This window comes from Epinephelus moara, chromosome 9 (genome assembly GCF_006386435.1).
Source record: "Epinephelus moara isolate mb chromosome 9, YSFRI_EMoa_1.0, whole genome shotgun sequence".
Classification (NCBI taxonomy): domain Eukaryota; kingdom Metazoa; phylum Chordata; class Actinopteri; order Perciformes; family Serranidae; genus Epinephelus; species Epinephelus moara.
This window is the reverse complement of record NC_065514.1, coordinates 22,129,016-22,154,879: the sequence shown is the minus strand read 5'-3', so window position 1 is coordinate 22,154,879 and position 25,864 is coordinate 22,129,016. Positions and strand designations below refer to the sequence as shown.

The window sequence follows — 25,864 nt, the reverse complement described above, 5'->3', positions numbered from 1 at the left end:
GCGGGGCGGCAGAGTGACATACAGATATCAATGAATGTATTCATTTGTTTCTATCTAATCGTCTTCTACTGTATCTACTCACTGGAGCAGAGCCTTGGTCTTGCGAGACGGATCGTCAGGTCTGAAGTTCTTGTACTCCTCCACCTCCTTCTCTATGGACAGAAGCTGACTCTGCAGCTTGGCCCGCAGATTTGGGAGGGTGTCCCGGATGTGGTTGGTCAGTTGCTGTGCAGGTCAAAGGTCAGAGTTAAGGAATATTGGAAAATACAGGACCTATGAATGGTCATATTACAGTCACATGTGACTCCAACTGTGTGTTGCTCTTTTACACACCTGATTGAGGACTTTCTGGAGGTAGGGAGTGCCCATCCGGTCGGCCAAGTGTCTATACGCAGGGTGGGAGAGAAAGAACTTCCTCTCAGCAGCCATAGCAGCATTGATGTCCTTCCTGCCATCAATGTCCTTCTGGCTCCTGTTCACCACGCCGATGTAACCTGGACAGACAGGAGTCCCGGGGTCATTTACAATACAGTCTGAAACGCTGTGAGATTTGCAGAAACCAGATCCAACTCCATTTATCACTTCCTGGAATTTCTGAGAGCGACTGGAATAGATTCAATAGTTGTGGCCTGACTGGTTATTTGACTGGACGATAGTATAGTTTTGCATTAGAGCAATTTGGGAGTGTGCTGTTCTCTTTATTTTCTACATAAAAGTTTGAACAGCCAAACCCAAAATGAACTTCCCCTTGAGGACCAAACCGCTTAAGACTGTGTTTAATAATGTTTAACTGAGGAAAACCACATTTCAAGAGACATGGGATTAAAGGAAAGAATATAGACGAACGATGAATAGAGGAGAGAAAAGAAGGAAGGAGAAATTACATGAATAAATGTCTCTATGTGTGTGTCCAACTTTTAAATACAGAGAGAGAAAAAGGAAAAAGACAGAAACAACCAGGAAAGTTCAGGTCACGCGGATCCCGTTTCACCTCCAGTTAAGTTTTCTCATGCATCACTCGGTTAAAGGCTGTTTCATGCTCTATAACTAATGCAACTGTGAGCCAGCAGCCTTGTAAATGTGAACATCCAGATTAGACAGAGAGAGAGACGGGGAGGAGAAGAAGAAGGAGCAGGGGGGTGTAGAAAAAACAAAGAACATGGAAAATATTCAAAAGCACATGCCTGGGTCCTAACCAAGTGCAAATGGAAAAGAAAAGTACCACATCAGCAAATTGCAATAAAGGGCAGCCCGCAAGATACACGCAAGCTCTTTTCCAACAAAGTGTTTTTCTCTTTGCTCCTTCTCCTCTCTAACTCTTCTTCTCCTCCACCTTCTTCTGTCTGTCTTTTTAATTTCCCACTCTTTAGTGTTTTATCACACCCTCCTCCTTCCACCCTTTTCATGTTTCCTTTTTTTAGCACTTAGGGCATTGAACATTTTTGGGTACGACTGCCTCGCTCACCACCACAAGAGGGAAACAGCGTGTCATAGCGAGGGCCCTGAAGTAAAGAGAGGAGGCACTGCTTGTGTGAGTGTATTCGTGTGTGTGCTCACCCCTCCTGAGTGGAAGCAGCTTATTTTCCAGAATTTCCTTAGCATCCGTCCCCTCGTCCATCAGGTCCAGTTTGGTGATCACACCGATGGTCCTCATACCTTCATGCACAACCATAAACACACACAGCACAGTTATAACAAACCGATCCTGAAAATGGGACTGAAAACTATACACTGGAAATCATTTCTGATGCTGGAGTGCATATTAGGGATGCATGATATTGGATTTTTGCTGATAACCGTTATGCTGATATTTTCCAACTCATTGGCTGATGCTGATGTCGATGCCAATATATGCGCATATTTTTCTCCACCTAACTGCAGAGAACATCAAGTCTCTCCTGTAATAACATATTATTAAGCACACTTTTATCATGATGGCCCACTCACAGACACAGACATAGAATACAATGTTTTTTGAAATTTAGACACTCACTGGGCAAAATAAGGAAACTCCCCTAACTTAGGTTACATGTAAAAGTAAAACATGCCATATTTGTTTTTATGTAACATTTTAGACAACAAAACTGTCAAATTCATCCTACTTTAACAGACTTGGATGGTGCTCTTCCTGAGATGATCCTTACAACAGTACTTTACAGATTCATCCTCCTCATCAGCCATCAGCTTCAGAGTCACCAGCCACCACCACCACCACCACCACCACCAGTGTCTAGACTCCGTGGGGGGATTCATCTTGCTGCTGCTCACATGTCCCTCGACCACAAAATATCTCCCTCTGGTGTCCAAGCTCCAAAGACTTCTGTTAAATTTTAATCAGCACAAATCATCTGTTAACCTGTACACTCATATTCTGTGTTAAATATTATCTTTACTTCATTTTTCTGTCTCTCCTGATTGAAATTAAAGTCGCATAGTTAGAGCATTAGCTTATCAGTCACCATATTAACAGAAATGTTCATATCAGGCTGATGCTGGTATTCTCTTTAAAGTCTTTATCTGACAGCATCAATGACTTGTTTATAATATTGTGCCACCCTAATACATATGTGGGGTAAAATCAAATACTGCTGCTATGTTTTCAACCAATTTCAACTAAAAATCATCGTCATCATCATCATAACAATTGCAATAATAATACATTCATTTACAAAGCGCTTTTTTAAAAACAAGTTAAAAAGCTCTTTCTATACAATTAAAATGACAGTAAACAAATAGTTTATAAAATATTATGGTAAATACAACAAAACAACAGACGAGTCAATAAAAAGCAAGTCTAAAATCAAAAGGACAATGTGTTAGCTGTCCTGATCTCCTCTGGCAGGTCTTTTTTCAACTGAAGGGCTCGAACAGAGAAGGCTTGCTCACCTTTGTTTTAAGCTTTAACCGAGGAATGGCCAGGAGTGAACTACCAGAGGATCTCAGGTTGCATTCAAGCTTATAGGAGCACAGTTTTATATTCTGAAGCTGACCCCCTGCCTTTTAAGCAATGATTTATATCTCTGTCAAATGTGGTGGAAAACTTATTTAAATAATTTATAACTTTTCTAAACAAACGTGCTTTGCGGTAAAAGGAGCAAAATTAGACAAACACAAAACAATATTAAACTAGCAGAACTAACTGAGATAATACAAAGACAGTTTTCAAAGTGACATTACACCAAAAGACCAATTAATGCAGAGACAGAAAAAAAATAGCAGACATTTAGGAAGACTGAGTTTAGAGGCAGAAAAAGCATCGCCTTTAATTTCTGGCAACTCATTAGCAGAGATTTGTTGCATTTGTTGTGTGGCTCGCAAATGTAAGCTGGAGCCAGACCATGGAGTACTTTAAAAGCAACCAGTAAAACCTTCAAATCAACTCTACTTCATATACTGTTGGGCAGTTTAATTTGTATCAAGGCACCATATTTGGGTAATATTTTAAAATGAAATACTGATGTCATGTTAACAATACACATATGATAATATTGTGTGAATAATTCAGCATTTCTTAAACCGTTTCTGTTTCTTCTTGTTCTCACGTTGTCTCCCTCCCCCACTGCCATCTGGTTGCCTTCATCTAGTAAGTGTAATTCTTTTTTCTGTAAGCTTTTGTACAGTTATGGTCACAGACTTGTTCTCCACCTCCCTATATTTGGAGTGTAATTCATTTGCCAGAAAAGAGAAAAAACGTACAATAAACAAAGTTAAAGATAAATTTGATTGATAGCATAGTATTTTCCACAGATAAAGCGGTTATATTGTTATCATGAAGTCTTTGGCCACAGTAAACGTGTAGTGAAAATCTGGTATCGTGCCAGACCGACTAGCAACTATCAAATAATTGTAGTAGGGTGAAAAGTAATATTTCCTGTTGAAATAGGGGGAGTAGACATACAGTGAAATGGAAATGTGTGTGTGTGCATACACTCACCCTGAGGATCGACCTCTTTGGCAATCTTTAAAGCGTCAGAGTTGGCCAGATCAGAGTTGGCTGGGGACACGGCCAGCATCAGGCAGTTCTCCTTGGTGACAAACTGCATCAGCATTTCTCTAATCTGGGACTCGATGTCTGCAGGCTGGTCGCCCACCGGCACCTTGGTCATCCCCGGCAGGTCCACCAGGGTCAGGTTCAGCACTGTGTGGAGAAAAGGGAACAGCAGAACTAAGAGAAAGCTAAGCGAACTGAAAAGAGCCTCCTCTGACGCATTGTTGCCAAATAAAAAGCTTGGTGGTGCATAATTTATCAATGTCAGACATGCAGAACAAGCATCCCAAACTGGTGTCTGTGTGGAGTTTAAACGTCCTCACCATTGGGGGAGTAAACACGCAGGTTAATGGGCACAGGGGAGATGCCCTTGTTGGCCCCGGTGATGCGGTCAGTCTCTGCCTCGATTTCCTGCCGGACCTCATCAAAATCTATAAACTTTTTGCCCTTACAGTGGAGGAACTCAGCATATTCTGGAAAAGACAGTAAAACGAGACAAATTAATGAACGTGAAATTGGAGAAAAAGGAAGGAGAACAGAAGAAGCAGGAAGAAGACAGTAGAAAAGACAAAGAAAGTGAAGGAGAAATGCTAAAATTAGCCCAATTTCAACCCTTTCACCTGGAAAATAAGGGAGATTTTTGCACTTTAATGCAAATATTAATGGATTTTTAACTCCTATTACCATTCTTTGTCTTACCTCAGTGTTGGGGGATTATTATCTCTAAGTTTTGGAACTACAGTCCCCATAACTTGGGGGTTTGGGAAGATATAAAACAAGTATAATGTTGCCATGTATTCCTCTACTTGTGTGGAACCAAATGTGTGCCAAATAAGCCATTAGCAGCTGCTGTTTGCAGTGTACCCACAGACTTATAGACAGCTATCACTGAGGTGCTTTCATACTGAAGAAAACTTGAAAATGTGATGATTGCAGGCAAGTTCTGGAGTTATAAGGAGTGTCTTATTTCCATGTTCTCTAAACTGATTTATGGTCATTAATTCATGATGGATATTGGAGATAATGATGTCCCCAGGAGGTAGAAGTCATACAGAATCTCAAAACATGTGAATCAAGTTAGGGTCTTCAGATATGACTGAGTTATGACTCGGGGAGTATGCCCAGCATGCATACTTTGGGGCACACTGGGAAAATGACATTGATAAACTCTGACTTAAGAGATGTCGCTTCTAACCAGTGTTTTACTGACTGGGAAGCAGTCAGAGATGTATTTAGGTCATGCTCCCAAGCCAGCTGGACAGAGAAATATGCATTAGGGGCAGCTATAGACATTAAGTTATAGATATCTGGGACCACACCTCTTGCCAGAGTTGCCTTCTTTAGAAGGTGATCCCACTCTGGACATGAGGCAGGAACCGTTCCCTCTTCGCATTTCTTACCATATAATTGCGCATATGGTAAGAAGTGAGAGTCCAAGAGGCCAAACTGTTTTTTAAGTTGTTGAAATGGTCTGTAGATTATCATGAGTAACAGGATCATGATTTTAGGAAAGGCACATTGCTGTTGATTTTTTCGAATGTATTTTATTTTTGTGGCGCTTTGAACACCACAAGCTGAGTGCCATCTAGTTCCATTATATTCAACAGAAGACAGACATTTCTATGGCAGGTATCTCCAACACTCACCAATTCACACCAAAACTATCTAGACTGATAAATGGCCCTACAGGTAATAAGATAAGACATATATATTTTTGATTTGGGGTGAACTGTCCCTTTAACTGCCACTGTGATCCTCCTCACAGTTTGAAAAGCACTGCTATAAGGTAATCCTGTAGCCTTGACTGTGTAAATGAAAACAGGTTTAATTAATTTCTGACTCACACCATGAGTATGCTGTGAGAAAGAGCTTGCTAACTGCTCCGCAACAACCTAGTGAAGTGTAACCACGGCAACATGTGGATGTTGTTTTCATCTCCTAGTCTGTAGAGATGAATGGAGAGAGGGAGATGCTGAAGGAAGGAATTTATTTGAGGTGAGTGGAGGAGGAATGTTTAGACTTCAGAGAGGATAGGGGAAGTTTGCACCTGTGGAAACTAAAAGCTGTGTCTTATCTGTTGTTCTAGAAGAATCAAAGGAGTTATTTAAAGGACTGGGACTGTTATGCCATTCATATTATGAAGTGAAACACAACATCAGTGGGAGTGGAGAAGGTGAAAGGATTTTGCTGTAGATGCTGAATGTTGAAATCAGTGCAGAATTACTTTAAGATGCCATGCGTTTAATGGCCACTCGATTCTGGCTTCAACCAAACTCAGAATTAAAAAGAAGAAACTAACAGCTAATTCCGTAGATGTTTATGGGTGAGACATTTTTACCTGTGGGGCAGTTCATCAGCTGCAGAACCAAAGGACGACGAGTCACAATGCCAGAACCACGGGGAAGGAAATCCCTGTAACACAACAGACACAAGATGCTCAGTAAAACAAACAACAAGGCAGAGGGGACAACAATTTGAGTCACTAAATGACAAAAAAGACAACAGAACATGAGTCAGTGATAGTGAATCAGCATCCTGAGGCTTTGGGAAGACTGGAAATGTGCAAAGTACAGACAATAAGCGGGTGTAAATGTGTGGGTGTTTGTGTCTGCAGCGCAATGCTGAATAACAACGAATTCTCACACAACAGCTGTGGTTCCACCAGGCCAAATGTCCTTTTGATTTACTGCAGTGCTTTTTATACAGGAATCATCATCGTGCGTACATCCAGTTGGAAAATAGTTTAAAAAAAATATGGAAAAAATTGTTAAAGGTTTCCGAAATTTTCTGAGCAATAGGTAGGAATAAAACTTAATATAATTGTGCCTGTATAGTGCAGCGAGAGCACCGCATGTAGCCTTAAAACATTGTTTTAAAAGGCAAAATAGATAAAATTGACATTTTATAAACACTGGCATTGACTCTGGGAGTTAATACAACTGTTCAACATCTTTTTTTTTTTTAAAGATATTTTTGGGGGCTTTTTAGCCTTTAATTGATAGGACAGACAAGCGTGAAAGGGGGAGAGAGAAAGGGAGTGACATGCAGCAAAGGGCCACAGGCTGGACCCGAACCCGGGCCGCTGCGGCAACAGCCTTGTACATGGGGCGCCTGCTCTACCACTAAGCCACCGACGCCCCACAACTGTTCAACATCTTTTATGTGATGTGATGTTTTAATGATTGTCATTACAAAGATAATCAACACATCCTCAGCAGGGAGGAGAAATCACCAGACATGACTGCAAAACAATTTCACAGCTGAGAAACACCGAGGGCTCACAGGCAAATACAAAGACAAGTGGAAAACTATAAAACGGAGCTGCTGTGGCCACATGCATGAGCTTCTTCAGTAGTTTCTCCTAAACTGATGACGATTACTTTGGTAGTATTGTAGCATTTACAATGTCTATTCAAATTTCAGATGCTGAATTACTGAAAACAATGACAAATATAAAAAGGAATTAGTGTTTCTTGAGGTATTTCCTGTCTTGTAATATTCCAATATCTGTCCATCTACTCTCTCAGTTTGATGGAGAGTAACAGAGGATTGTCTGTGTCCGTGCATATAAAAGTGTTTTACATCTATTGTCGACTAAAACACTGTCCTGCTGTGTCTGAGGTGTGAAGTGTGTGTCTGTGAATGCATGAGAGTGTGTCCATACAGCTGACTGCCTGCCAACATGTTTTCATTATTTATTTATTTTTTTTCTCCGAACAAAACACTGTTTTTCTTGAGGGTGTTCAGCCTCTTATGCAACATCAGCGTCAACTCGCCACTGGCACTGTGTGCTCCTCAACCAGCTGACTGGACAGTTCTTCTTCAGTGATGCATAATGTGTGTGTGTTATAGCAGCAATAACAAGAGGCTGTTGGAGACACATACTGTGGTTTTCAATCTAACAAGAGCAGTTTACTAGCTTGTCTTGCTCTGAGCTGTTAAATAAAGTCACCACACAACAAATGGCTTGGTGACTGAGCCGTAATTAAAGCATTTAGATGAAGAACTGGGAAATGTTTCCATATTAAAAGAAAAAAAGTTTAAAATGTATTCAAATCATACAAAACTGAGGTGAATGCTTTAATAACTGAGCAAAGAATCTTCAAATTCTTCAACTGAGCGACATTAATAATAAATAGATGAGGCCTCTGTTTGAACCTGCAGCAAAGCCTGAGGCGGTTTGAATACATGAGTCATGAGCTGAGAGTTAATCAAGGCTGAACTGCTTTTGCTTAAAACTGTGACTTAACCAGAGAAAAAGCAAATTCAGCAATTAGGTGTTCAACATGAGGATCATGTTTGCTTACCTTAGCATAAAGTCTGACAGGATCTAAAGTAGGAATGCACCGATCTGATACTGATATCAGATATCGGGCTGATACTGACTCAAATAGATGGATTGGGGCTGAACTATTAAAATCAGTTGTATGTTTACATCTAATTACAGATGCACATACTATGTCATGCATCAGCAGCACGCTGGCAGACCATATTATGTTTACATTTTATGCAGCTGTACTGTTTTATACTGGAATGTTAATCCCTTAATATGTTTTGACAAAAGGCTGTGTCCTTGCCGCAGCGGCCGCGGGTTCGTTCCCAACCCATTGCCCTTTGCTGTATGTCATTCCCCATGTCATTCTCTCTCTCTCCCTCTTTCACACTATAGCTGTCCTATCAAATAAAGGCAAAAAGCCCCAAAAATATCTTAAAAAAATATATATGTTTGACCGATTCACTACATTTATATCTATGTATTTAGTTGTTACATTTCGTTGGGAAAGCAATGTTTGTCAAGCCTGATTTTGTCGTGCACATAAAAGAATGATCACAGTCACTTCCACACACTGAGGCATACAGTTTATTCTTTAAACACTGGTATCGGATCGGCACCCAGTATTGTCCAAGACATAAAGGCCTGAAATTGGTAAAGAAAGGACTGAAAAACTCAGATCGGTGTATCCCTAGTCTGGACCTTTTTGTGGTTTTCTAGCCCAGTTACATTGGTGTGCGGGTATCTCCTCTGCCGTCCTTTCTTGTTCATCTATTGTACCGACGCACCCAAGACAAAAAAAATTTGTTACCCTGAGTAGGCACAGTTTCACAGCAGCCCTAAGACTCCCTTGTCTGAAGGAAACAAAATCCATTTTCCAGCACCTCTAAAGCTCCCTGCAAAACCATAAGTGGTCCTTTTTACACTTCGGTGATTGTGCAGATTAAACAAACAAGATGTAACGAAGAGGCCACAACTATCAGTAATAGTTGACAGCCTGAGTTGATGTCAGAATCGCTATCAGGTGCCTGCCTTCTAGTAATACCTGAAACTCTCTGATCATCTCCTCAAACTCCTCCTGTCTGACCCATCAGACTCCTCGGGTGTTTATTTACTTATGCTTTCATAGGTATTAAAGAGTAAGCTATTTTTCAACCTGGACTCTATTTTCCAATGTTTTTGTGTCTAAGTGACTAATGGGAACAACAATTGTTGAAATTGGTCCAGAGTTGACCCTTTGCTAAGCACCGCCCCTTCGTGATGGTCCTACAAGCTGTCAACGTAAGCATGGAGCCCACACTGTAACTAACTGCACTCCCTGAAGAAATATTATCAATATGAAATATTCTTTCATTGTTGGAAAAATGAAACAGTGATTCCAGAGAGAAGCAGACAGAGGGGTCTACAGTCTGATATATATATATATCTGATATATCCAGGATGTCAAACTGACTCAGCAGCAACAGCAGGTTAAAAAGACAAAGATAGTTAGAAGCTAAAGCTGAACTATAGGCTACAGATCACAGTGTAAAAGTGAACCACCACATCACTGCTGATCGCCACAGAAGACAATGAATATAAAGGGAAACTTTGCTGATATTGAACCAGCTGTGTGGCATCACAGTGTGTGCAGATGAACAGTGTTTGGCTTCGCCCCCATGTCATGATCTCCGCCACCAGACAGGCAGGGATCTCCAGGTGAAGTCAAACAACGTTCATCTGGGGCGTTGGTGGCTCAGTGGTAGAGCAGGCACCCCATGTACAAGGCTGTTGCCGCAGCGGCCCAGGTTCGACTCGAGCCTGTGGCCCTTTGCTGCATGTCACTCCCTCTCTCTCTCCCCCTTTCACACTTGCCTGTCCTATCCATTAAAGGCTAAAAATGCCCAAAAAATATCTTTAAAAAAAACCAAAACAAAAAAAAACAATGTTCATCTGCGTACGATGCAATGACACACAGCTGGTTGAATATCAGCAAAGTTACCCTGCTTCCCTTCACTAGTTCCTGTACAGCAGGGTCGGTCTCTTTTACACTGTTATAATCATTAAAAAGCAGCATGTGTATACATTCAGTAGGCTATATCTTCAGTAGCTAGCTAGCTAACTCTACACTTTTCAGGGTTTGCTTTTGGTTTTGGAACAGGGAAGAAACGTTTATCTTTTTCCAACCTCTCCAGGTAACGGGTATCATTAATACATGACGTGCCCCAGGCGCAACATTTAGCTCCAAATCCACAAAACCAGCCTGAGAATGAAGGAAACACAGCTGTGTTGTTGTCAGACCCTGGTCTGAGCCGGCCCGATACTACGTTATGATTGGCCAGTCTGCGTCAGAGGGCGGGACTTAGCAAGGGGTCAATTTATCGAGGCCACTGAGGATTGCAGCAGCAAAACAGGACGCAATGTAACCACTCAGGGCACGTTCACACCGTCAATTTGTGTCCACTTAAAGTGCTTGTTTTTGCCACTGACATCTTCAGAATATTATCTGTCAACTTAAGGAAAGCATTCCTACAAAGACTGTTTGATTGTTTGAAGAAAAGCAGCCCTGAAATTGTCAATCCCACCAAACTCAACTAAAATAAACAGTAATTATATCATTGTAAATCACCATATTCAAAGTTGACAGAAACAAAATAAAACTCACAAAAACTGATCACGTTCATCTTTCCCCCTGTTCCAACAATCGCCAACTCTGGTTTGATTAAAATAAACTCTTGACTCACTCAGTTAGATGTGAAATGTACTGGCTCTATGCACGCTAAAATTACAGTTTATTTAAATGGAGTCTGGTGGGTTGGTAATGGCAATTTCGGGACTGTTTCTGGTTTTAAAATGATCACGGTGACACAAGATTGCTATTTCCATCAAAGTAAACCTTTCTGCATGATTGCTTCTAGGTGTTATAATCTCATAAAACTGCGGGATCCTCAGTTTTGCAGATCAGTCTTTCTTAATCCTTTACCACCCTGCAGTATGTCACTTAATGCACAAGAGATAATATGACAAACAAGCTTTAACTGTGTGCTCGTCAAAAAGGCCTGAAAAGACATCATAGCCGCGAATGTTTGCTTATCCTCCACACCTGCTACACTGGACACAGCACAGATAGGAAGCTTCATTGTTGTTCCAATGTTTGCTGTTACTAATGCAGCCTTCTCCAACAAAGGAAACCCTGCTCTCTGTCCGTCCATCTGCTGGTCTACCTGACGGCCTGCCAGTGTACAGAAGTTTGTGTGTATGTGGCTGTCACTCTCTCCCACTTGGATGCCTGTTATGGAAGACAGATGGCCCTAACTGCGGGTCTTCCTCTCACTCCACTCCTCCTCATCCTCCCCTCAAACTGCCACTACAAGGATCCTCCAAATCAGAGGAGAAGCCACAGATGGAATCAGCTTTTCACACACACACACACACACACACACATGCATCGTATATCACCACATATACTTCCACAATACTGGGAAGACTCTCTCTCTGTCTACTCATCATTTACCTAATCCTGCTGAGAGGGTGACAGCCCCTCCTCCCCCACCCTCCTGTGTTTTCATCCCCCCACAGTGAAACGGTGAGGTGGAGTATGAAAGCACACATGTGACTGCCAAAAGCACCGACACAACCCCCACACAGGGGAGATGCAGAGGAGAGATAAAAAATTAAATAAAAGGGAGCAAACCGGGACGAGAAGGGGAAATGGAGATACTTTTGCAACAGGAGAATGAGGCGGACACTTGGAAAGAGATTTTAAAGTTGCATCAAGATACCTTCAACAAGCACTTATCTATAAGTGCACTCGGCAGTCGGTGTCTGAGAGCACTCTGACTTCTTACAGAAACATTTACCCACTTCATTGTATGATATCATACAGTATAATCTATAAATCAATTAATGGATCATCTATCTGTCTTTCCATTCATCCATTTATCCATTAGGGTTGGTCGATATGAAGATGTACACCATGACGCAATAGAAATGTTTCCACCTTCTGAGATTTTTCCATACTGTTTACATAGTGGCAGCAATCCTTTAATATCTCTGGATGTATTGGATCATTTTGGGATATTTGCAAATCAATAGGCAGGACAACTTTATGGAAATATCGTATCATGTCAAGTCAATCATGCAGTATCATGCAGTGCCTTGATTTGTCAGATATTGTAGTCAGTAAATTAACCAATAGCAGATACTCCTGCCTGGTTATTTTACCCACTAACAGCTTCTTAATTGATTTTCAGTGATCAATAATCAATAATCAGGGTCAGGGGAGGTCACACACTCAGCAAGCATCACAGTCGGAGAGTCACAGCCCATTACATTAATTTATTTTTTAAGCATCAGTTTGAAACAAAATGATTTTAGTGAATTAACTCTCAGCCACTGACCCATTCACTCGCTCTCTGACATTTACCACACACACACACACACACACACACGTCCAGTGGGTGCCAGCTGCAGTGGCGTAGTGACTCATTGCTTCTGTGTTATGAACTGTGCACATTCAGTGGTGTACAAACATTGCACACAGATACAAGGATGAGTGCACACACACACACACACACACACACAGACGACCTTCTTGCTTAAGTAGATGTCACAGCAGCACAAAAGGGCTTCACACATGAAACAAGCTTTAAGCACTCTAAAAAAAATAAATTGTTCATTCACATTATCGTTTAGGTAAAGTGGGAACATACTTTCCATAAAAATGCTGATGTAATATGAGAACAACTGAATGCGTATGTCTATTTTAGAATTTAAATGAATGTGTTAAATCACACATTTTTCAGGACAATGCCTCAGTGACCAAAGTTTTCCAGACTGGGTTTCTTCTTCTTTTATTTCTCACTTTTTTAAGATTATTTTGGGGCTTCTTTGTCTTTGTTTGATAGTAAAGGTGAAAAGTGACAGCAAAGGGGGAGAGATGGGATGACATGCAGCAAAGGGCCCTCTAACTTTTGTTTTTGGTTATGCTTGGACTTGCTCTATAAGAGGGAATTTCCAACTTAAGAGTGAGTTTGTTTAGGTTTGCTCTACTCCCTCCCTCATTCTAATAACTCAAACTCAACACATTGCTCTGTTGGCCTCTCCATGTGCGTCACATCACTTCCGATTCCCAGACACAGTCAGACTTTGAGCCTCATCTACAGTAATCCTGCTCTAATGCGTGCAGCAATAACAGCTCTGACATCAGTGAACCAGCTCAACCAGGCAATTTCACTTCCTAGTAGTGTTTGAGTCATGGATAGATGAGACCGTGACACTGCTTTTTGGTGATGACTTTTACACACACACACACACACACACACACTTCACACACACTTCACACACACACACACACACACACACACACACACACACACACACACACACACACGTTTTGCTGTCAGCTACAGTGGTAGATTGAGCCAATGAAATGGCTGGTTGCTGGATGGCGGACATCCAGATTAAAGCAGAGCCAATGAGGGAATGTATTGCAGGTAAACTGCGGCCCAAACAGAGATTAGTGGTAATCCTCTGTAGCAGTATCAGGACAAATGGTCTCCTCTCTTCCTCTGACTCAAACTGATTGCTGTCTCACTCTAACTGTGACCATACACTGTTTTTATAGTTCACAAGTTCACTCTTAGAGAAAGACTTCACTGAACAGGGCAGTGACTTAAGGAGTGGCAACTTATTTTAAGGGTCCAGTAGTATGCTAAAGAAAATCCTGGGATATATTTTCTGGAAAAAACGTTATCATTTGGTACAAATTAGAGCAGCTGAATTATTTCATGAGTCAATCAACAGGAAAATAATCTGCAACTATTTTAGAATCTATACATCGTTGGAGTAATTTTTCAAGCACAAATGCCAAACAACAAACGGACACTTTTATTTGTTTAATATGTTGGTTGGACAAAATGAGCGATTAAATAAAGTCACGTTAGGCTTTGCACTTTGCAGTTGTGGTGGGCAGTTTGCACTATTTTCTGTCATTTTACAGACTAAACAATTATTAATCAATCATGAGATTGATGACAAGAATAATCACTGGTTGCAGCCCTAGAACTGACATAGACATAGACACAATGTTTAGAGTACACGGCCATTTTTGTCTAATGACTGATTTATTTAGGCTATTTCAAAATGGAAGAATGCATAGTTCACTCCTTTTTGTTTTTAATGTAATACGTTATTAAATCGTGTCAATCCTAGTATCATAGTGTGCACTGAAACTTTGATTTCCTTGCAGTTTACTGTGATTTATTAATTTGGTTTGAAGAAAGAAACAGGCAGTTATATAGTGGTTTAATAGTTGTGTTTAGTGTATAAGCAGCTGTTCATTTCCAGAGATATTTCCTTGAAAGAACTGCATTAAAAACTAACAAAGACCCATTTATACCATGATAAAGATAAATCCATTAATAAATCCATTATCTGTGACCTCATATCCTTTACGGGGTCACAGCGACGGGTGGCGTGGTGCACCCTGGACAGGTCTTCAGTCAATTACAGGGCTAGATAAATATAAAAGATTGTGATAATTAAAAATTGATTGGAAAGTGCACATTTGATTGTAGGTGACTTTTACATTTTTGCATGTTCAGCTGACGTTCTGTGCACTGACTCAAAGACTCTTTCTTATACTGTAATAGCGATTAATTTGAATTAATGAACTGGAGGTGCAAGTGAACAATGTCTCCCTTTTACCCATTATTACTACCAAACTACACTTATAAGACTTAAGAAATATTTAATATTAAGTTTCTTTATAGGAAATCATTAGGAAACTATAGAACCTGTAAAATAAAGTGTTACTGCATTAGCTCAGATTGATTTGTCTGATTGATGTATCCTACATCTATCTGCTTTCTCTACCCAACTTGGAAACTATAGGCTCCATACAGTGTTTATTTCAATATTTAATATGCATGCTGAGTGGTTCCTGTGTAAGTCATTGAAGGACTCCTCTCCTCTCCTCTGTGTTCCTGTTTCACTCGCTCCTCCTTTATTTGACAAGAATAAAAGCTTTAATGGAGTACTGCACCATCCTTGTCTTTCACATGAGTGAAGCTGCTGCTTCTCATCACAATGCTTCCGGCCCTCTCCGTGTTATGTAATACATGAAACCAGCTATATATCATTAACTTAATCTCTCTGCGTGGGGGATGGAATAGAGATGGCAGCAGGGAGGGAAAAACGTCTGTGTTGTAGTTTTATGTTCCTGGTTTGTGCTAGTGCCAGCAGCATTCACTGATAACAAAGTGCTTCAGTTGGCTCAGCTGCACACCATGCCGCAGCAGCAGCATCCTCCTGTGTTTGAGTGCACTTCAGGTGAACATCATACAGCGTGTGACGTTTTTACTAATTTCTCAATTTGTATGCCACTGTCAGCTAGTGATCCTACATCTGTCAAAGCAAAGCAAAAGCAAAAAGTTCTCCCTCAGGGCCTTTCTACAGAAACAGCAGTAAAATGCTGACATGAATTTAATACACTCCTAAAGTCTTATTTATGTCATTGCTTTTACAATGATAGTGACAACAAAGTGGGGTACCAATTAATGTGTCATTATGATATGAAAAGAAGTTATTCCCATTGGAAGGTGATCATTTATGTTCAGTATTTGTTGTCTTGTAGGGGAAAGCATCTATGGCACTGATTTAGTATCAACTGTTTTTAAAGAGCTGTCCATGGTGCTGAAAGTTAAATGAGTCTGACCCATTCTCAGAATCAGGATAGTGAAACATATCGGTGGATACTGCTCAGTATAACAGTGCAGTATAAATCAAACAGGAGGACATAACTGTGCAATAAAAACAGTGTGGAGCGCTAAAGAAACTCTGTGAGGACAGAATCTGCCACGCTGGCTTACTGAATGTATTCATGTTGATGCATATTTTCCTTTTTCACAGTGACTCTTCATGATTTTAAAACTCTCTCTCACTCTGTCGCACTGCTCGCGTAATAATGTTAAATTCAGTCAAATGTCAGCTTGTGGCCAAACGTCTCCACCTCCACCTGCACTAACAGGTTTCACCCAGCTGGCGCTGCATGAGTTGGGCACTGGAGACCAGTAAAGCTCGCTGCTTTGTTTCTGCTAATTAAACTCATGGGAGAGATAAAAACAGACTGGGTGACAGGTGCAGGATGGGAAACGGAGGAGGTGCTCATATTCAGATTTGTGAGATGTCTTCTTTACTGTCAAATCACAGGAGGACCAATGGGACACAACCAGAAGATGAATATACCATAGAGTAGTGCTTAACCTGTGTGTACAGGTACAACAGATATATTTGCAGCTGTAAGCACTGCTTGTGTATCATTGCAAATTGAATATCTTGTTTTTGGGCTTCGGGAACTTCTGATTGCATTTTTTTTTGTGCTATTGTCTGACATTTTAAAACTAAATTATTAATCGCTTTATTGAAAAATTATTCAAAAGATCAGAAAACAATGAAAATACTTATTAATTGCAGCTCTTAAAAGATTACCACCCCCTAAACAAAATTACTAGTACTTCATACTTTATTTAAAGACACTTTTTAAAATGAAAATCTGCTATTTATTCAAGAAGAAAAGGAAAAAAGAGCAGTCCCCAAAGGCAGCCAAATACATCTCAACTTGTCATTGTCTAAGACAAGAGAAAGGCATACATGAAAACAATGAATAGAGAAAAATACTGCAATGACCCACATTATTTCAAAATGCAGACTTTAAGATAAATTGCTTCATAACTGAGAGCCTGTATCTCTGTAATTCAAGTTTAACCTTGCTGCACTTTTTTGCAGCAACAAAGCACCTTTGAGGTGAATCTAAACTGAATGAGACAGAAGAAAAAGCTAAGAAGTAAAGCTGAACTGAGGTGATAATCAGAAAACCGAGCCATGAAAACAAAGGTTGACTGTAAGGACAAATTATGACAGCAGGATCAAAACCTCTGAAGGACAGATGATAAAAGAGAAAGGATAAATTTGATTAGTGTCCTTAGATGTTCCCTCGTGCCATCAGTGCGGCATATCTAAACAGCTTGCCTACCACTAAGAGGTTGGCTGCCCTTGCCAGGCATGCATTAAAATCCAATCCAGCTGAGAGAAGAGGTGTCACAGTTAACTACTGGGAGTAACAGTGTCTACAGTAAGCTCTTCCAGCAAGGTCTGTGTCAGTCCTGTGGTTGCTAATTTTTGCATAAATCAATAAAAAAAAGAAAGTCAACCATGCTTCAAACGGCTCAGCTAATATGCCTTATATAAAAAATGGTGTAAATGTCTCTCTGCCATTAATAAGTCTCACATACTTTAGTATTGATTGTCAGTGCTAACCGTAAGCAGAGGGAGAACAAATCTGTCAGTTTTTATTAAACGTAAAATAGATTACCAAGCAAGGAGTTCAATAACAGCCTAACAAGATTTCTGGTCTGATAGAAACATCACAATAAATGACTTTCTTGGAGCTGTCAATGTGAATTTCTGAATGAGAGGCAGGGAGGTTAAGATAGAGACGGAGAAAAGAGATGCTGTGACTTGTAAACACACAGTACAGCATGCTGTAAGTGTGTGTTGGCTCAGGCCAGATAATGCAAACACAATGGTTCAGTGGGGGTTGAACACTGGAGGAGCAGGAGGATGGGAGGACCCGAGCGACGTCACTGCAGCTGGACTAGGGGAGCGCATACATTAACACACACACGCTGCATGACAGGATGCAGACTGCAGTGCTCACTGACACGTACAAACAAATCATCTAACATCTTTATTACTGATAAATTCCCTGTGACAACATTTCAGTTCTTCCTTCTCCACCTCCTGTCATGATCGTGTAAACCACTGGTCCCTCGAGTAAGGCAACGTAATTAGGCGCAAGCTGTTTCCATGGCTACAGCTGTGCAGTGAGTGCAGCAGAATGTGGCCCTCCTAAGAGACTCTTTTAAGTAATTACACAAAAAAACCTTGATTCTTTTGAGAAAGGCTTACCAAAAAGTGACACAAGTGACAAAAGCAATACTGTAGGATGCTGTCAAAACACTGCTTTTGGAATTACATTCATAAAAATGTTTATTGACAAGGAAGAGGAAAGTATAAAATAAAGGCTGTGAATAGTGAGAACACTTAATTTAGCTTGCTTTATAAATGCCAGTGTGTATTTCCCATATTAAAGGGTATTTAGCAACTGACATGGACTCCAATTTAATCCATCAAAGTCTGTTTACACATTAAAGGCAGTACTACTGCATAGTTTTATAAAGCCTACTGTAGCTCCAGAGGGAGCTGTCTAATATCTGATAAAGGTTCTCAAGTGATGTCATGCATTAGCTGCAACTAGCATAACACAGCCAAATCTATGACCCAACTGTTGGCCGTTCAAGTTGCACTGTGGGTAATGTAGGCATCAGGTTTAAAAGAAAAAGAATTAGTGGAATTCATTCATTCATTTTCCGTAACCGCTATCCTGTTAGGGGTTGCGGTGGTGCTGGAGCCTATTCCAGCTGACACTGGGTGAGAGGCAGGGTACACCCTGGACAGGTCACCAGACTATCACAGGGCTGACACATAGAAACCTGCATGTCTTTGGACTGTGGGAGGAAGCCGGAGTACCTGGAGGAAACCCACGCTGACACAGGGAGAACATGTAAACTCTGCACAGAAGGGCTCCCCCACCCTGGGTTTAAACCCCCCACCCTGGATTTGGACTGGGAACCTTCTTGCTGTGCGGCAAAGCTAACCACTGCACCACCATGCTGCTGAATTAGTGCCTAGATTATCATTCTTTTAACTGTCAATCGCGAGTCTAGTCTGGTGTAGCCAAATCTATCTCCACAGTATAATGTCAGTGCTAGAGAAAGGTCCGTAAGCACTCATCATCATGCTGGTATTGGCAAAAAATGCTTTGTATTTCTCTAAACCAATCACAGTCATCCTGGGTGGGACTAAGCCAAGGATGCAGCGATAGTGTCCTTGCAAACGCTAGCATGCAGATAGCAGAAGGGGAGGGAAATGCCAGCTGAAATAGCTTATACCTATAGTGTACATCCGGAAGTCAGACAATGTTGTATGAGTGCAACTCTAAAACAGTGGAGAACTCCTTTAAATCCCCTGAAAGGCACATAAGCTACATTCAAAGTGAAGTCACCACTTTATGAACATAACTGATATGCCTCCCACAGGTAGCATCGTGTAGATTTACACTGACACGTATACAGGCATGCCTGACATGCTAGCACTCTGTCCACATGGTGAACGTTTTGACTCTACTGTCAAACAAATGCAAGGAAAGAGATTGATGGTGTAAAATCAGCTGCTGCACAGATGAATCCTGTTGTATACCCGGGCCATGTTTAAAGTGGGGGTGACTGAGCTGGCTCAGAGCCACAGTATGCACACATATACTGACCTTGCTTAAGCAGGAAATACTGCTGAATCACACACTGTGCATCTGATGAATTAAAAGTCTATGAAACCACTAAAAAATCTTGAGATCAAGTGAAATACAAGCAAGTTCTGACCAACAGTTAGCTCATGACACCCATGTTGTTGCCTGTAAGCTCCCCTTACAGCATAAGCACTGGCAGACAGATGGATGAGCTGAGCTGGAAGGGCTCAAAGCTCAGGTGGACCGTCTCTCTCTCTCTCTCTCTCTCTCCCTCTCTCTTTCTCTCTCTGCAAGGTCATACTGCAGCATAACAGATCAGATTTGTTCCCCTGGCTTTGTTTTGTAGCATCATCAGCAGCAGCTCTGACAGGAGCAAAAACTGTGCATGTTTGCAAGACTGAAAGCTCTCACACACACACACACACACTCACACACAGCAAGCATCATTCTGCACCCTTGCCTGGTCAGGATTAAATAGCCTGAGGACAACAAAATGGTAGCCCTGCCACAGAAACAAACACATCCACCAAGCTGCCTGTAGCTGTATGTGCTCTGCAGGAAGTCAGCATGTAAACTGACCCTGCCTCTGTGACAGATGTCATCAGATTTATAATATAAGCATGTGTATAGCTGTGTCATTTTGGACAATATTACTAAGTTTAGAAACTCGCTTAGCCTTCTTTGTACCAGTCATACTCAGAGGTGGTTTAGAGTAGTAAATGGCAAGTTGTTTAACAGAAATGTGAGGTTCCCTGAATGCATTACAGATGTACCTCGCTGGGGATTTATGTAGGCCTAACAAAATAATCTCCTGGCTTGGTGTTGGGGAAGAAGATAAAACATTAAGACTTGTAAAAGGTGCACCGATTTGGACTGATCCACTGAAGCCTGTGCGTTGGATTCAAACCTGCCTCAGAAGGGGGATGGGGACCAGGATGTTTTGAGGTGTAGAAATGAAAGCGACTGCGGCCGCTTGTGTGATGCACCAACATGCATTGCAGCCTGGAAAAGCTACTTACTTCCCGACGAAGTTCTCCAGCACCGAGCTCTTCCCCGCACTCTGGCCGCCCACCACGGCGATCTGCGGCAGGTCCAGGTTCGCGTTCTGGCCGATGGCGGAGAAGGCATCCTGCATGCGGTTCACCAGAGGAATCAAATCCTCCATTCCCCGGTTCCCCATCTTTGCGATGCAATGTGCAGTCTATCTTCCTGTGTCAGAGCAAGGGAGGGATTTAGTTCTTATTTTTTCCTCTTCAGTCCCTCCTCGCCACCCTCGCGCTTAGAGGGCGTTTTTGGACCGCACGCACACCGGTTCACTTCTTGGCTCGGTCCCTCATTGACTGCGCCTCCTCCGAGTGTCAGATCACCTCAGCTGTCGGACTCTCTCCAGCACCGAGCATGCACACTCCTCTCCACCGAGCGCCGCAGGGGGGGAGGATGAGGATGATCTCTTGTATTTTTTCAGGAGAGAGAGATCCCTGCAGTTCCTCACGCTCACCGCTTGGTGGTGACACGGGCTTTATACTCTCACTGTAATTGCCTGTCAAATTGTCACGTTTACAGTACAGGAAATCCCGTTTTTGGTTTTATCTTTTGACGCTCCAAAGTCTGAAGTCTAATCATGTTGAAGTGCATTTTGACAGATGGGAAATTTTGCATCCTGTATTTAATGTTATTGCCCAAACAGATGTCAGATCTGTCCATGGTGCTGAATATGTTAGCACCGTGGACAGAGGCCAGGGGGGCACTCTGCTCTTTGGTATGTTGGTTTTTAAACTCATGTTCCCCTCAGTATTATAACACATGCATTTGTCACCCCCAACAATAGCATTAAAGTAGTAGAGGACTTTTATTTTGGCACAATAAATGAAATTTACACCATAAATTGTTGCAAAAAGGCACACATTGTGGTGCATAAAAAAAAATTCACCAGAATGCAGGAACTTAAGTGGTCGATGCTCAGAATTGAATTGTTGAAACGAAACGTAAGCCTTTGTTTATAATGCAGTAGGCCTATATGCATATCCAGGGTTCGACTTACACAGTGGCTTTCGGGGAGCCCTATTTTCCAGTGCGCACAACGACTTAACAGGTCACATGCACGCGCATACAATGTAAAATGCCATAGCCTTGTGCTAATAACGTTAGCATTTTGTATTTGTTTGGAAAACGTGTGTAGTATGACAGTTGTTTTGTCAGTGAAACTTGTGAGTTGTAATGGAGCCAATTTATGTCGCGTTACCTTTGTTAAATGTTGCTGTTGTCCCTGTTTTTTTTTTATGAGAATAGGGAAAGATCGCTAGCCGCTAAGCTAATTTATACAATGTAAAATGCCATAGGCTTGTGCTAATAACGTTAGCATGTTGGATTTGCGGGGAAATGTGTCCAGATAAAGACAAGTGTTTGTATGTGAATGCTGCGAGTTATAGTGGAGCCAAATCAAGCACTTGTGTTTGAAATTGTCTCTATTGAGACATGTTTAATGTGTGTTTAATGTGTGTTTTGAATTAACTAAACTTTACAGCACTTCACAGAAACCTCCGCCGCCGACTAGCGTTGTGGAGGTGTAACTGCAGAGTGACACAGACACCACCGCGGAAGTAAAAATGCTCACAATGGCGAAGGCGACGTGAGTCCCTTCACTTTCACTTACTAGGTGAAGTCGGTGCACTGTTGTTATCATTCGTTGTCGTTCTTGTTTGTCTGGTGAATCCAAATTGTATGAGGCTTGGCCAAAACACAGACCAAAACACCGAATGAAAACACTGTTGGGGTTTTTTTTTTTTTTACGATTTACCGCGCCAAAACAACCCTGTGATGAGAAGTTCAGGTGGCTACGTAAACCCAGTAATTTGTGTCGTATGGATTGCCACAGTAGGAACAGACAAAGAATTGTGTTAATTTGTGAAGATAGATTTTGGAAAATGAAATATAATGAGCAAATGAACACATGCCATTGATATATTTATGTTAATTGTTTTATTTTGTTTCAGAAACCTTAATGTACGGGAAAATAAAATATAACCAGTTACACAAATATGGACAATTTTTTGAGCTCCCCCTAAACGTCTCAGATGATGCTTTCAGGCTCCCCCGTAATTCGAACCATGTGCATATCTATGTCATTATATCCTAAAAACACGCATTCATAGTGTAGGTACTATACATTATTCAGATTAAGTGTAGGCATAAGTGTCAATAGGCTAATAAACACAATATACAATGAAAAAATAGTATATATAATGTATGTACAATGAAGTGACATTGTGAAGTGGGGTGAAGTCAGGTAATGTGGGACAAGTAAGGTTTTACATCTTGTGCTCTTTAAATATTAGCAGCCAGTCACCAATAGAAATGTGCTTTATATAAAACAATCCTTTTCATTGGTCTGAGGTAATTAGGATGGGCACACCAAATTTTCAAAAACCCACTGGTCCCAGAACGTTCATGATAAACCATGTGGCATGTTGATTTTCTCTTTCTGGGAATAGGAATTGTGCAGCTAAAATAATGAGAGTATGATAACGACTGGTTGTAGGATGTTGCATTTTATTAGGCCTAAATGTTTGACTTATAATCAAAATATTTTCACAATACACTTTATTTTTTATGGTAAAAGGGTTTTTGAGTGAGTACCTAATGCTTTCAGGTAGAATGGGACAAAAAATGTGCAGAAATTTGACATTTTTCTGAAGTGAAACCAACATGTGTTTAGACTAGCAGGTGCCATTAAATCATGACTTATGCTACTGTGTGCCACCCTATAATATAACAGACATGCTTAGTATTTATGTCGCTTTAAAAAGATTAAAGATGATGCAGTGAGTCCATGTCAGCCACAATAGTACAAAATTAGCCTTCATTAGTACACACATGCAAGCACACACACACGTCCATTGTAGACAATATGGCACCAAGGAAACAGGGAGCAAAAGAGCAGAAAAAGCATGGCAGAAAAGTTGGACAATCTTATTTGATGAATAGCCACAGGTTACATATGATTATTTGATATGTTACAATGATTTATTGAAATAATGGCTAAACTGATTAATTGTTTTACCATTTAAAAAACAACATGGATGTCCCATTTTACCTGAACATGTAATCAGAGCGAGGAAGGAATCCTAAATGTGTTTGAAGGTCCAATGCCTCTAAAGTATTTTCTTTGGCAACATATCTTCTATTATTAAATATAGCAGAGAACCACAACAAGCCCTGAAATTAATACTCAAGGTATTCTTTGGAATTACTACCAATAAATGTCCCAAATTACTTGACTTCACCCCTGCTTGTTTCAGAGTAATTAAATTTCTCTTTCAGTTTTTAATGACCATTGGAGGTTAGTTTAACAGTGGTGGTCCACTATACTTATTATTCATATAAACTAGTGTAAAAATATAATGTAGAAATCTTACTACGAATTTTCATTAAATCTACAATCTACAGTTTTAATTACATTTTTAATCTAATTAGTCTTTAACATTTTATATTGCAGACATATAGTATGTTCAGTTCTCCAGACAGCCACCAGGAGGCGACAGGGTGCCCTAACTTCACCTCAGTCAGAGAGGACGCTGCTTTCAGTCTCTGCTTTATGGGAGTTGCACTGGCCGGGACTGAGAGCAAGTATTCAACCCTTTACTATGGTTTTAGTTGGATAATCAACAACCATCGCCAACCTCCTCTTTGAGAAATAAGTCCTGGCAACTGTGGGTAAGGTAAAATGCAGAAAGTGTCCCAGACGGCGCAGCTGTTTTGTCTGTGAGCTAGCTAGCTAGTTCGATGCTAAGCTAAGCTAACTTGTTGGGTTCAGTCACTGAGCTGCGGCTAATGTAGCTTCGTTCATTTCATAGCAGGTGCAGCTTGTCCTTTATTTCCACTTTGTGCTACTTTTGGAATAAGATGCCGCTCTTTATTAAAAACATAATATCAGCATGCTTGTTTCTGTCTAAAGTTGGCAAACTGAGTGAGGAGATTAGAGTGAGCTAGCTTAAGTAAACAGAAAAGTAAATTGTTGCTTACGTGCTAGCACTAGCCAGTTGTCATCACGAAATATGAGAGCGTCCTGTTGTCTGAGGAGGTGCGCACACTGTTATTGAGAGCGTCTTTACATTTAAGAGTTGTTCTGGCAGCGGGGCACATTATCACACAAGATTTGATTCCTCTTCCCATCCAGAGATATACATAACGAGTGTCAAAACACTGGCACCTCGCACCTGCTGGTCTGTCAACTCACGGTGTAACGTAAACGGAGGAAATATAAGCTCGTAATGTTCAATCCACACATCCATCAGCAGCAGCAGCAGCAACAGCAACAGTTTCACCAGCACCTGAGGCAGCTACAGCAACTTTTCCAGCAGCAGCCTCCGCCTCCCCCTCCGCCGCAGCCGCCACCTGGGCACCATGTCCCCCACCATCACCATCAGGCACAGCGGTAAGGACGTTAACTCGAGGCCGGGGATTAGGCAGGGCCCTCTCTATGAGGTATGTGTGGAAGGTGATGGCTGAGCTGGACGCCCTGCCACAACACTTGCCAGGCTGTAAGATTTTTAGGTGACTGGGAGAACGTATAGGTGTGCAGTGTTTTAATTTAAATGCAGTATTGCAGCTTGGTCGTGCCTTAACCCATTAGTGAAGGGACGTCCAGTTAAGGCTCTGGCTTTGTCATGATTTTACCTGTGAAGTAAACTAACCTGCAGCTATACAGTAACATTTATATCTGTCCCAATTGAGCAGCACTGGCATACCTTGTGGAAAAGTTGTAAATGTGACCACAACATTGTCTTTCTGGATCAATTACTGTTAGGTTTTGAAACTGTGTAATGGGTATATGAAAAGTAAATCAAATCAAACTTTATTTACATAACACTTTTCATACAACTGTGCAGCCCAAAGGGTTTAACAGAGCAGGATTAAAACAGCACAGAAGAAGCAACAAGTAAACAGTAAACATAATAAATAAATAATAGTATAAAAGACCAAAATAAGACTTATAAACGGAGGCAGCAAATGACGAGGCAAAGCCAAGCTTAAATGATATTTCTTAATGTTTCTTTGAAAAATGTCCACTGAGGTGAAGTCCTTAAAGGGCCAGTGTGTAATATTTGGCATGGTTTATTGTCAAATCTGAATCTGAATATTCTACCCATTAATATGTTTATATAAGTGTATAATCGCTATAAAATAAAATTTGTTTGGTTTTCGTAGCCTTATAATTATGCTTTATATATATATATATATAAGGGCCTTGCTTTAGAGA

The 25,864-nt window shown here is 41.0% G+C and overlaps 2 protein-coding genes across 12 annotated transcripts in view; one reads left to right on the top strand and one right to left on the bottom strand.

The window, feature by feature from the left end:
- The window catches only part of dnm1a (dynamin 1a), a 69,042-nt gene extending 48,032 nt beyond the window's left edge, over window positions 1-21,010 (bottom strand). For all 10 annotated transcript variants that reach the window (XM_050053120.1, XM_050053122.1, XM_050053126.1 and 7 more), the window contains exons 1-7: window positions 20,625-21,010; window positions 6,327-6,400; window positions 4,312-4,461; window positions 3,935-4,138; window positions 1,558-1,656; window positions 334-494; window positions 83-225 (exon numbers count right to left, since the gene is read on the bottom strand). In XM_050053120.1, the coding sequence (XP_049909077.1) occupies window positions 83-225; window positions 334-494; window positions 1,558-1,656; window positions 3,935-4,138; window positions 4,312-4,461; window positions 6,327-6,400; window positions 20,625-20,785 (992 nt within the window). In that variant the 5' untranslated portion in view covers window positions 20,786-21,010. The remainder of the gene's footprint in view (window positions 1-82; window positions 226-333; window positions 495-1,557; window positions 1,657-3,934; window positions 4,139-4,311; window positions 4,462-6,326; window positions 6,401-20,624) is intronic.
- Window positions 21,011-24,159: 3,149 nt separating this feature from the next.
- Window positions 24,160-25,864, top strand: part of ciz1a (cdkn1a interacting zinc finger protein 1a) — a 13,196-nt gene continuing 11,491 nt past the window's right edge. The window contains exons 1-2 of one of the 2 annotated variants that reach the window (XM_050052890.1): window positions 24,160-24,318; window positions 24,782-25,039. In XM_050052890.1, the coding sequence (XP_049908847.1) occupies window positions 24,876-25,039 (164 nt within the window). In that variant the 5' untranslated portion in view covers window positions 24,160-24,318; window positions 24,782-24,875. Of the gene's footprint in view, window positions 24,324-24,781; window positions 25,040-25,864 lie in introns of both variants that reach the window. The other variant, XM_050052891.1, reaches the window with a different exon arrangement.